Source organism: Leptopilina heterotoma, unplaced genomic scaffold (genome assembly GCF_015476425.1).
Source record: "Leptopilina heterotoma isolate Lh14 unplaced genomic scaffold, ASM1547642v1 Lhet_21, whole genome shotgun sequence".
Classification (NCBI taxonomy): domain Eukaryota; kingdom Metazoa; phylum Arthropoda; class Insecta; order Hymenoptera; family Figitidae; genus Leptopilina; species Leptopilina heterotoma.
In genome coordinates this window covers 1,019,612-1,032,634 of record NW_025110925.1, presented here as the reverse complement: position 1 = coordinate 1,032,634, position 13,023 = coordinate 1,019,612, and the positions used below count along the sequence as shown (strand labels likewise).

The 13,023-nt window shown below is 22.5% G+C and overlaps 1 protein-coding gene across 3 annotated transcripts; it reads right to left on the bottom strand.

Moving 5' to 3' along the window:
• Positions 1-794: 794 nt before the first annotated feature.
• On the bottom strand, positions 795-12,873 carry LOC122501447 (4'-phosphopantetheine phosphatase). Of its 3 annotated transcripts, none has more exons than XM_043610907.1 (14): positions 12,744-12,762; positions 12,179-12,411; positions 10,586-10,865; positions 8,061-8,244; positions 7,055-7,147; positions 6,822-6,981; positions 6,428-6,618; positions 6,068-6,342; positions 5,815-5,967; positions 5,494-5,581; positions 5,215-5,419; positions 4,976-5,133; positions 2,035-2,204; positions 795-1,904 (listed from the first exon to the last, which is right to left on the bottom strand). In XM_043610907.1, the coding sequence occupies exons 2-14, from the start codon at positions 12,285-12,287 to the stop codon at positions 1,535-1,537; spliced, it is 2,436 nt and encodes an 811-aa protein (XP_043466842.1). In that variant the 5' UTR covers positions 12,288-12,411; positions 12,744-12,762; the 3' UTR covers positions 795-1,534. The 3 variants fall into 3 exon arrangements, with proteins under 3 accessions (XP_043466842.1, XP_043466841.1, XP_043466840.1); XM_043610906.1 differs by having other exon boundaries at positions 12,179-12,503; positions 12,744-12,758; XM_043610905.1 differs by having other exon boundaries at positions 12,179-12,873.
• Positions 12,874-13,023: the final 150 nt, after the last annotated feature.

The following is a 13,023-nucleotide window of genomic DNA, read 5'->3' as shown; positions in this document are numbered from 1 at the left end:
CGAGGAATTCCATTAAAATTGTATTAAAAATAATTGAAAGTCTGCGATGAGTTTTATTATTTATGAAATTAATTGAATTCGTGTAAAATATGTTATTACTTATGAAAATAATTAAATGTTTGCGTAGAATTTTATTAAAAAAATTTTTAAATAACTTAATTCTTTTGAAAAATTTTATTAAAGTAGTAGATTTATTAAAAATCATTGAATTGAGGAAAGTTTTTGAAAATAATTGGAATTTTGCCATAAATTTTATTAAAATTGTTGAAAACAATTGAATTTCTATAAGAAGAATTTTACTACTTTTGAAAATAATTTAATTTCTGCAATCATTTGTAATTGCTTCAAAATTCACTTTCTTTTAGTGTTTTTAATTAAAATTCTTCTATAAATCCATTATTTTTAATAATCAATTAAAAAATATATATTAAAAAATTTAACTAATTTCAGAAGAATTGGAATAATTAAAATTTCTCAAAAATCTACGTTCTTTAAGACGATTTCTAATTAAATTCATTAAAAATTGAAATTTTACAAAATTTCAAATTAAAATCTTTTGAAATTCATCTGTACTTATGAAAATTGTAAACGCAACTCTTTTAAAATTCAATTAATTTTGAAATAATTATGTAAGATTCGATTTCAAGAATAAACTTTAGAAAATAATAATTTTCCAGGATTTCGATCAAATTTCCCTGACTTTTCCAGGTTTTTTCAAGTTTTATAAAATTCCCTGACATTTCCAGGTTTTCCAGGTTTCCAGGTTGCGTGGCAACCCTGTATATATGTAATTTTGTTAAAATTCTTTTTACCATAAAAAATATTTAGAAATTTTTGTTTTTAAAACTGCTAACAAAATTGTAAATATATTAAGGTATCAGTTAATGTATAATTTATTGTATTCCGTTGAAACTACCCAAATAATCACTTTCATAAAAGTTTATTAAAAGAGTCTAAATTATAACTATCACTTGAAATAAACTTAAAATAAAATACTTGATACCTACAGTAATAAACTTCGTTAAATGTTGAACTCAATCCAAGAAATTTAACTTTCGAACTTTTATAATTTTAAAAATTTTATTTCAAATATAATCGTTGACATTTTATGTGCAGTTGTTAGATCACTAAAAATAAGACTTAGTCTTAAATTCTTCTCGACTCTGCATTTCATCAAAATATTGTTTTATATTTGCATATACGTATATGAAGATATTTCTGTGTGATTTTAAAAATATTAATTTGTTTTCAACAATATAATTTAATTTTCAATCGCATTATTATGCCTTTCTATGATAAGAGAGTAACTTTAAATGAAAGTTTCTTTTTAACTTAAAATTATATTAACACGTTTCTTAACATTCAGTGCAACGAAAAATAAACACTATTTTTTATTTTAAGAAAATTTGAGGATTTTTGGTGGAAAAGATTTTTTTTAAGTACAATACAAAAAATACTTTTGTAACTATGTAAAAAGAACAACAAAATTGATACTAAACCGCGAGTTATGTCACTCTCTTCATCATAACAGTAATTAGACATTTTCTAAATTCTCTTTCTGTTTTGTATCACTTTGTTGAATAATAAAAGACGATCCTTGACCTGCTTTTTTATTATCATTTTCCTCGCAAATCATTTGACAGAAATTTTCCTGATTTTGCTTATTCATAACTTCTTCGTCAAACGATCGTTTTGGAAACGGTTTTTCGTACTTACAGATAACTGCATACATATCACCACCTAATCTGAGTGCAAGCCATCGATTTTTTATCACTGCCAATTTTAAACACTCACACTTCATTTTGGCGTATAAATTCGTATGAAGGGTTCTACCCATTCCTTCGATAACAATGAGGTCTACATTGTGCTTCACCATTGCAAGACACAAGTCCAAATTCAATCGACTGAAATTAAATTTTTAATAATAATTACATATTTTTTTAGCAATTCCTGTAAAATTGGATTAAAAATAATTGAAATCCAGCGATGAATTTTATTATTTACGAAAATAATTTAATAGTTTTTGAAAATTACCTTAAATCGAGGCAAGGACCAGCCTGAGCAGTCTCCATGGCAATTAATCGATTCTCCTTGAGAGCGCATTTTATAACGTTACAAATTTTTGCTGCGTTTCGTAATGTAACCACTAATTCCGGATAAGTCACATCATTTAATGCGGGCAATGAATTGGCACATAAAATTACCTGCAAAAAAGAATGGTTCAATTTTCTTAACACCAGGCTTCACAGTGCCCCTAAAAAGTATTTTAGGAAAAATAGGGGACTGAAAATTAAAAAATAGGGGACACTTTTAGGGGACCATAAAAATTGGTTAAATAAAGATAAAAATATAATTTTATTTACACAGGGTTGCCACAGAAATTTAACTTTATTTTTCCCTGACTTTTCCCTCATTTCCAAACACAATTTTCACTTTTTTCCTGACCCTAAAGAATATTCTGATTCACTCTCAAAATTATTAGATACTCAAAAAAATGTTCTATTAAATTTATTTACAAATTTCTTCAAAAGTAAAATTATTCGAAAACATCAATAGTTTTATTTCAAATAAATATTTCATCATTTTTTTTCTCATTGGAATTAAGATGTTCAAAAATTTCAAATTCAAATCTTTTCAAATTGAACAACTCTTTTTAACTAAAATTCTACTTGAAATCAATAACATCAATTATTATTCAATTAAACTTTTTCAAAAAAATTAATTCTACACAATTGTTACATAAAAGTACAAAAAATACCTAATAATTTAATTCTACGAGAAATCAATTATTTAAATATAAAAATAAATAAATAATATCGAATGTTTCTTAAAATTTAATTTTTACGAAGAATTGTACTAACAACTTTTAAAAATATTTAATTTCTTTTAAAGAATTTAATTAAAATTTTAATAAAATATATTACATTAAAGAATATTATAACAATTTTTGAAAATAATTGAAAACATTTTGAAGAATTTTATTAAATTTTTTAAAAATAATTGAATTCTTGAGAAGAATTTAAATAATAATTTCTGAAAACAATTGAATTCATGAGAAGAATTTTATTTAAATTTTTAAAAATAATTCACTTCTTGAGAAGAATTTTTCAAAAAATTTTGACAATAATTTAATTCTTGAAAAGAAATTTCCCTATCTATTTATAAAGATAATTTAATTCTTGACGAGAATTTTTAAACAAATTTGAAAATAATTTAATTTCTACAAAGTATTTTATTGCTTTTCAAAAGAATTGAATTCTTGTGATGAATTTTGATATTTATCAAAATAATTGAATTTTGGAAAAGAATTTTATTAAAATTCCTTAGAATAATTGATTTTATGGGAAGAATTTATGCGATTTTGTTGTTTATCAAGCTAATTGAATTCTTTTGCAAAATTACTTAAAAATTTTTGAAAATAATTCATTTTCTGCGACGAATTAAATGTTATTTATGAAAATATTTGAATTATTGCAACGAATTTTATTTTCTTGTCAATAATTGAATGTTTCTTAAAATTGAATTCTTCCTCAAGTTTAAAAAAAATTTCTAATAATAATTGCATTTTTCAAGGAATTTATTTAAAATTGTACTAAAAACATTTGAAATTCTGCGATGAAAATAATTGAATTTGTAAATGAAATTTTATTATTTTTGAAAATAATTGAATCTTTTCGTAAAATTGTATGAAAAAAGTTTTTTCTATAATTAAATCTGTTGATAAATTTCATGAAAATAGTAAATATTGAAAATTATTGAATTGCAAAAAACTTTTGAAAGTAATTGAACTTTTGCAAAGATTTTTATAAATTTTTGGAAAATAATTGAATTTTTGGCGAAAAATTTTGCTATTTGTAAAGATAATTGAATTCTTGACGAGATATTCGTGAAAATTTCTAAAAATATTTGGATTTCTTCGAAAAATGTTATTACTTTTGAAAATAATTGAATTCTTGTGATGAATATTGTAATTTATGTAAAAATAATTGAATTTTGTAAAGAATTTTATTTAAATTTGTTAAAATAATTGAATTTTTGGCGAAAAATTTGGCTATTTATAAAAATAATTGAATTGAAATTCTTTATAAGAATTTTGATATTTATCAAAATACATGAATTTTGGAAAAGAATTTGATTAAAAATCCTTAAAATAATTGATTTTATAGCGAGAATTTTGTTGTTTATCAAACTAATTGAATTCTTTTGCAAAATTACTTAAAAATTTTTGAAAATAATTGATTTTCTGCGATGAATTAAATGTTATTTATGAAAATATTTGAATTATTGCAACGAATTTTCTTGTTTTATTAAATAATTGAATGTTTCTTAAAATTTAATTCTTTCCTCAAGTTTTAATCAAGTTTTTAATAATAATTGCATTTTTCAAGGAATTTATTTAAAATTGTACTAAAAATATTTGAAATTCTGCGATGAAAATAATTGAATTCGTAAATGAAATTTTATTATTTATAAAAATAATTGAATCGTTTCGTAGAATATTGTATAAACAAGTTTTTTCTATAATTAAATCTGTTGATAAATTTCATGAAAATAGTAAATATTGAAAATTATTGAATTGCAAAAAACTTTTGAAAGTAATTAAACTTTTGCAAAGATTTTTATAAATTTTTGAAAATAATTGAATTTTTGGCGAAAAATTTTGCTATTTGTAAAGATAATTGAATACTTGACGAGATATTCGTGAAAATTTTTAAAAATAATTGTATTTCTTCGAAGAATTTTATTACTTTTGAAAATAATTGAATTCTTCGGATGAATATTGTAATTTATGAAAATAATTGAATTTTGTAAAGAATTTTATTAAAATTCCTAAAAATTATTGAATTTCTGTGAAGATTAGCTCCCGAATGTATCACTATTATTAAATAAAGTAAATTTAATAACTAAAAGAATTGAATGAATAAATTTTGTATTTCAATGAATGATGTAATAAAAAATTCATTGATCTACGTACATTTGTTCCTCGCTGAAGTAAATCCCTCACGAACGGTAAAATTCCTAGAATAACATCGATGCCACTGTTGTCGACAAATATTGCTGCACATCTATGTGGAGGTCCTTCCTTCAATCTTATGATCCATTCATCTAAGCAATCTTCCAACCAGGGTCTGTCTGAAATAACAATTAACAACTCTTGTTTTTATTCTACTTTTAAAAAAATGCAAAATCAGTATTCTTTGAATTCTTTCTTGCCTGGTATTTTTGCTTGGGCTTCTTCAAAACTAAAATTAGTTGATTCCATTAGAATTGCCACTTCCTTTGCTCCCCAATCGAACATATTTCCACCGAGTACACCTAATATTAAAGCCTTTATTTTTTCCTCGTCTTCTAATTTATCTAGAGTTGTTATTCTACTTTTCAAAAACATCAAAGCTTCGTCGTTTTCTTTTTTCTTTTGCTGTAAATTTAACATCGGAATCAAGTTTACAATTTTAATTAATTAATCATAAATAATATAAATTTTCTATTTACGTGTAAGTAGGGATCAGGAAAATCAAATTCCTTCATACAGTGTTCAATAGTGTCGAGTAAAGTTCTAACTGTGAGAGTTCCATATGCACTGAAATCAAATTTATTTAATGATCCACAAGTTTTTAAACGTTCAATTGAACGAAATATTTTTTATTAATCATATTTTCAAAAATTACTGATTCGAATTAAAATTAAAAAATTAAATTTTAAATGTAGAAACATTATAATTAATTTTTTTCATATATAGTGACGCAAAATTCTTGTAATAAAAATTTAATTTGAAGAAAAAATACATAAATTTCGATCAGAACTCCAACTTACAATGGTTTGAGATGTAAATAGTGTAACCTATTTACATATTTTTCTTTCAATTTCCTCGCTCTTTCTGTGGCTGTAGAACTGTGAGGTTGGCTAAGAATGGCCTTCGCAATAAATTTATCAACCGATTCTTCGAAACATTGAAGCCAATAATCTCTAAAAGAAAAAATAAATGAAAAAAGTATTTGAAAATTTTCATCTAAAATGACAGAAAAAATGTCTTTTGTTCATATATAAATTGAAACAAAACAAATACCTGGCTTCCTTATCTTGAGCAAGATCAGTAGTATCTGGATTATAAGTTGACGGATCTTTCAACAATGGACAAAATGTAACGACATTTTCAGCTTGATCAATCTCCAACTGATCAACTTTAATTCCCAGCGTAGTTAGAACTGAATCCTTAAATCCAGAGGATCCAGCATAATTTTCTAACCAACTGCAATTATCAGATTGTTCTGTGCCATAAAGAAAGGCGCCAATAGCTCCTAAATAACCCTCGTGCCGTAAAAAATGTGGTTTTAATTTATCCTAGAAATTTTTTTTTATAAAAATTATTAATTAGAAAAGTAATTGCTTAATTTGAGTTTTACAAAATAAAAATTTGAAGACTAACATTAGACCAGTACTTAAGAGAGTAGGAGATGGCATGCATTGACAATGGATGATTGCGAAGAAAATAACCGCCGAAATAAATTCTATTCACATTGTGAATCTGTGCATAGAGACTAGCTATTTGTCCAATGTCATTACTGATGGTGAATAATAAACTCCTCGCAATATCAGCTTCCGAGAAATCTTTTGGCTCTGAAGAAACATTCAGTTAATTAATTATCAATTCAATTCACTAAATTAATTATTAATTCAAATAAATATTAAATTTCAATCTATGTCTATTATGGGAAAACTATTCAATTAAAATTATTTCTGATTTCAGAAAATCAAAATTATAATTAATAATAAAAGCATTGAAATATGTAGAATTTTTTTCGGCATTTTAAAAAACTTACTCAAGTTTCTATTGCATCCCATTGCTTTGCCAAACGAAGACGCTATTAAATCACCTGGCAAAGATTGCGAAGAATAGTCTCCGCCGTAAATATCTTTAACGAGCGTATCAACATTTCGATGATCACCTCGTTCCGCCAATTGTAGTAACTCGTCAAAACCCTTTAAACAAATGTGACTGAAAAAAAATTTTTTTTTTTCCATGAATTTTAATTAATAAAAATACTCTTCTCACCTTTGCTTTTGTAAGTAATGATCCTAGGCCCCAAAATGTTCCTCCACCAGTTGCAGTGCCGCCGACTCTTTCAAATACATTTTCAGATTCTACCTAAATGAACAAGTTTATTAATTAAAAATGACTGACTGATAAAATCTTGTTTTTATATTGTAAGAATATTGTTACTGTAACTTATTTAAAATTACTTTCATTATTTTAATTCAATTATTGTTTTCCAGAATTTTTAACTAAAATTTTTCTTTATAAAGTTTAAATTAATTATTATTAATAATTTATGAAAAATTTTTTTCAACATTTTCAAATCCTTTTGTTAACAATTCAATTTTACGAAATTTCATCGATTATTCGGAAATTCTTCAATCAAATATATATTAGAAAAAAAAACTTCAAATAACTTAAAAAAAATTCAATTGAACTTTTACAAAAAAAATTAAATCTACACATTTTTAAGTTAAAAGTATGAAAAATTCAAACATTCAAAGATTATAATTTGAAACCTTTTTAAAACTCAATTATTATCTAAAGTTTTAACTGAAATTCATATTTAAATCAATTATTATTAGAAAATTCTACGACAATTCAATTATTTAAATACAAAAAAAAATAATTTAATGAAGAATTGAATGTTTTTTAAAATTGAACTCTCATTTAAAGAATGTTATCAAGAAATTTTTAAATAGGTAATTAAAATTCTTTTCACGAATTTCAATAAAATTTTTAAGAATAATTTCATTTTTCGAGAAATTAGATTAAAAATGTATTAAAAATAATTGAATCTCTGTAAAAAATTTGATTGAATTGAGAAAAGTTTTTGAAAATAATTGAAATTTTGTCAAGAATTTTATTAAAATTTTTGAAAATAATTGAATTTTAGAGAAAAATTTTAATATTTATAAAAATAATAGAATCTCTCTAAACATAAATTGAATATTTTTGAAAATAATAGAATTATTGCGAAGAAATTTATAAAAAAAATTTTAAAATAATTCATTCTCACACTTACTTTTAAAACACTAACTCCACTTCCAATGTTGACCAGCAAATAAGGAAAAATATTTGGTGTCGTCTTTTGAAAATGATATTCAGGATTGGCATGCCTCTCGAATTGAAAAGATTCACAAGGTATATTTTTCAGTAAGAAATTACATCCCTTTATGAGACAACAAATCTCATCTACTTTGTCGACTCTGAAATATAAATAAAAAGTTTTTATAAAATTTTTATAAACAAAAAAGAGACATCAAAATTTAGAATTTTCTTATGAATTCTAAAAATTTAATTTTCTTCCAGTACTTTTAATAAAATTTCCCTTACTTTCCCCTGATTTCCCTGACCTGTGACAAAATTTTGTAAAAGTTAATTATAGGTATATTTTAAAAATTTAATTGACTTGAAAAATTATTCAAAAATTATTTTTGAAAGATAGTTATTTTTTACACTATAAAAATCGAATTAAGTTACATTAATATGTATCACAAAAGAATTCAATTTTTTTCTTAATTAGTTGTTAAATTTTTCAAAAAAATTCAATTATTTTCAAAAATTTTTAAATCATTCGAAACAATTCAATTATTTTTTAAAATTTTAATAAATCTTTCTCAATTCAATTATTTTTTTAAATATAGTAAAGTCTTTGCAAAAATTCAATTATTTTCAATAAAATTTCTCGAAAGAATTCAATTTTTTCTTAATTTGTTTAAATATATTTTAATAAATCCTTCGAAACAATTCAATTATTCCTATTTATAATAAAATTTTTTTGCTAAAAATTCAATTATTTTTAATACAATTTTAAAAATATTTCATGAAAGTATTCGAATTTTTTTCACATTTTTAATCAAGTTTCACGAAAGAATTAAATTATTTTAAAAACTTTTGTTTAAATCCCTCCAAACAATTCAATTATTTTTTTAAATAGTAAAATTTTTGTACAAATTCAATTATTTTCTATATTTTAATAAAATTCTTTAAATGAATTAAATTATTTTTGAAAATTATAATAAAATTCTGAGAAGAATTTAATTATTTTCTAAAAGTTTTAATAAAATTTAATAATTTAATTGTTTAATTTCAATTATTTAGAAACACGATTATGTATTTGAAAAACTTGAAAGAAATTGTTCATAAAATTCAAATAAAATTATTAAAGAAAGACCATTATTTAAAAAAAAATTCAAAGCTTTTCTTCAAAAGAATTAAAATATAGAATTTTCAAAAATTTTAATAAAATTCAATTTTTAAAAAAAGTTTCTGATAAAAATCTAAGCAAGAATTCAATTATTCTCATAAATAATAAAATGCCTCGAAGAAATTCAATTATTCACACATTTGTTGATAAAATTCTTTGCAAGAATTCAATTATTTTCATAAATAATAAAATTCCTAGAAGAAATTCAATTATTATCTTTTCTTAAATTTTTTGACAAAATTCTTTTCAAGAATTCAACGATTTTTAATATATTAACTTGAACGAAAGTTATAACATTATTATTTCAAAAAATTCGAAAAATCAAAAAAATGCAAATTTTTTTTTTTTTGTAAAATGGATGCAAAACTATCCTTCGTTAACTTTTTCAGACAAATACAACCCATTTCTACAATAAAATTTAAAAAAATATGTATTTTGACATTTTTTTTCGTTTCTTTAGATTAACTTTTTTCTAAAAAAATAGTGATTCTTAATATTTAAGCAAGCTTTTCAGGAAAAGTTATTAAAGTTTTTTATTTAAAGACCAGTATGTAAAGTAAGAAATTTGCTACATTAGACAAAAATATTGTTTCAATATTCAGTTTTTAAAATTAACAAAGTTATGCACGAGTTAACAAAAAAATGTTCATACGAATCGAATGTATCACTGCTCCGCAAAGGGTTAAATATTGATTAATTCTTGCATCAAGTTGGTGTTGATATTTTCTGATTAATTAATTAATTTGTATTTTTGGTAATTCTGACTTCAATTTTATCATAAAAATAGAAAAAATTAAGAATTTTAAATCTAAAATTTAAAACTTCAAAAATTTTTATACATAAAGTATTTTTGAAGAGCACAAAAATAATGAAGCCAAAATGCAGTAAATGAGAAGAAAAAATGTTTAATTTTAAGAAATTCGGTTTTTTGAATTTTTGATAATTTTCAATAATTTTTTAATTTTTTACCAAAGGGTGGAGACTATTAAATAAATAAAGTATTTTTGAAGAGCCCAAAAATAATGAAGCTAAATGCAGTAAATGAGAAAAAAAAATGTTGAATTTTAAGAAATTCAGTTTTTTGAATTTTTGATAATTTTCAATAATTTTTTAATTTTTTACCAAAAAGTGGAGACTATTAAATAAGTAATATTTTCCTACCGAAATAGCTAATGGTAACTAATTATTATTTTTTTTCGGTCAAATTTAATTCTCGGCTATTTTCTGATTTTCCAGATTGGTAGAAACTAAAACCCGTCGAAGACGGGTACGATAGCTAGTTATTAATATAGAATAGATTTAAAAAAAAAGTATTTAAAATGCGTTAAAAGAAAACTTACAGTAAACCCAATTTTTCTTGAAGCAACGGTGTGTATTTAAAAGCACCACCTCCCGTTACTTTAATACTCTTGCCATGAAATCTTTCAATATTCACCAAATTCGATTTAACAAAGTCCAAACAATTTTCAATGTGTCTCGTTTCAAATTTAACAAAATGCAATCTACAACCTTCAAACACTTTATAAGCTCTCTCCTCCGAATTTTCCTGCTCTGTACAATCGTAAAGCGGCTTTCGATAATTAACCGTTGAATAATAAGCTATTTTAGTCAGCGATATACCTGAAAATTAAAAATCAAACATTAAAACCAAAATTATTATATTCACCAAAATAAATATTTTATTTAATAATTGAATGTTTCTTAAAATTTAATTCGATGAAAATTGTACTAATAATTGAAATTCTGCAATGAGTTTTATTATTTGAGAAAATAAATGAATTGTTGTGAATAAATTTATAAAATTTTTGAAAAGTGGGGTCGTTCATAAACTACGTCACACTCCTAGGGGTGGCGAAAATTCAATTCGCCAAAAATTCAATTATTTTCAAAATTTTAAATAAAATTCTTTGCAAAATTTCAATTATTTTCAAAAGTTTTTCGTAATTCAATGATTTTCAACTATTTACTATTTCCATAAAAGTTAGCAAAAAAAATTTAATTCCTCGCATGAATTCAATTATTTTCATAAATTATTATTTAAATTCTTCTATGGAATTCAAGTATTTTTCAAAATTTTAATAAAATTCTTCAAAAAGTTTCCAATTATTTTCAAAAATTGTTATAAAATTCTTTAATATAATAAATTTCAGTAAAATTTTAATTAAATTCCTTAGAAGAAATTAAATATTTTCAAAAGTTGTTAATAAAATTCTTCGTAAAAATTAAATTTCAATAAACATTCAATTACTGAATAAATAATTTATTTTTTTATTTCAATAATTGAATTCTCGTGGATTTTTTTAAAGTAAATATTGATTTAAAAATTAATTTCGGTTAAAATTTTAGATAATAATTTGATATTAAAAGCATTATAGCATGAATTTTTAGAAATAATTAAATTTTGAAAATGTTGCAAATTCAAATCTTTGGAAATCTGAATTATTAAATTTTAAAGGATTTGAATTTAAATTTTTTTGAAAATTCTAATTTGAATGGAAAAATAATAATGATTAAATAATTATGATAAATAAAACAATTGTATTCGAAGAATTTTACAATTAAAAAAATTCGCAAATAAATGTATTAGAACATTTTTCTCAGTATCTAATTATTTTTAGAGTAAATCCAGAATATTCTTTAAGGTCTCAGGGAAAAAGTCAAAATTTTATCTGAAAATCAAGAAAATGTCAGGGAAAAAAAATTAAATTTTCGTGGCAACCCTGAATTAATATCTTAAAAAATCTACTTGAAATATTAGTACCAAAAAATAAATTTGAATTAAAAAAAAAATGATTTATTTCGAAATTATTCCTTTAGTTTTTTTTTTATTAAATTAAAAAACAAAAACGATTATTTGATGACTAAAATCAATGTCAAAAGAGTTTTTTTTTCGTGAATTAAAAACATAAAAATAAAATATATTCATCACTCACCAATGTCAATGGCAAATTTTTGGGCATTTTTTAAATTTGCAAAAACTTCAACAGCAGGTGGTAACTTAATACTTTGAGGATCTGAAATTTCATTAACAGTGTCTGCCATTTCTATAATGTAGATTTTTTTTACGAAACTAGATATTTTTTTTGCAATTTAATTTAAATAAATTAAAATAACGTATCAACAATTACACCACTCCTCTTTTTCATTTCGTTATTTCTCTTATACACTGCAATATTCAATTGGATAATTTATCATTTTACAAATATTTTATCTATACTGCACAGTATACATAGTATGAAATATGAAGCAGTTGTTTATCTAATTCAACACATTTTGCACTGTCAATAATAATTTTTTCTTTTTTTGCACACTTCACTTAATTATCCAGATGTTGCAAACAATTTCAATACAACACTTGATTAGAATTTTAAAATGCAAACAAATTTAAATATAGCTTTAATATTATTCATTTTTGCAAAAAAAAAGGAACAATGTAAATAAATAATTCTTGCAACGACAAAAAGCGCTAAAAGCAACAAAATAAACTAGTCCATTAACCTCAAAAAATAATCCATTTTTCCCTAAAAGTACTTTATTTTATGTTTATATTTTAACTTGTCTTGAAATAATACTCGATAAATTTTATCAATTGCAACAAATGGTAAATTATTGTAATAATAAATTTTTATTAGAAATTTTACAATTACAACTAAACAGTTCACTTTACACTGGTGGACAAATATTCATTCATTATAAATATCAGGTAAATTCCGTCCAATCGGAATTGATCTTTAGTTAAAGGAATATTTGGAAAAAGTGCTACGATTGGTTGGAGCGT

Bases quoted from the DNA above. Each gene is read 5' to 3' on its own strand.
- LOC122501447 (XM_043610905.1), bottom strand. From the start codon at position 12,287: ATGGCAGACACTGTTAATGAAATTTCAGATCCTCAAAGTATTAAGTTA. The intron at 6,982-7,054 runs GTGAGAAGAGTA...ATTTGTTTAAAG, and splicing joins CATTACTTACAAAAGCAAAG to GGTTTTGACGAGTTACTACA. The intron at 5,134-5,214 runs GCAAGAAAGAAT...TTGTTATTTCAG, and splicing joins AGCCCAAGCAAAAATACCAG to ACAGACCCTGGTTGGAAGAT.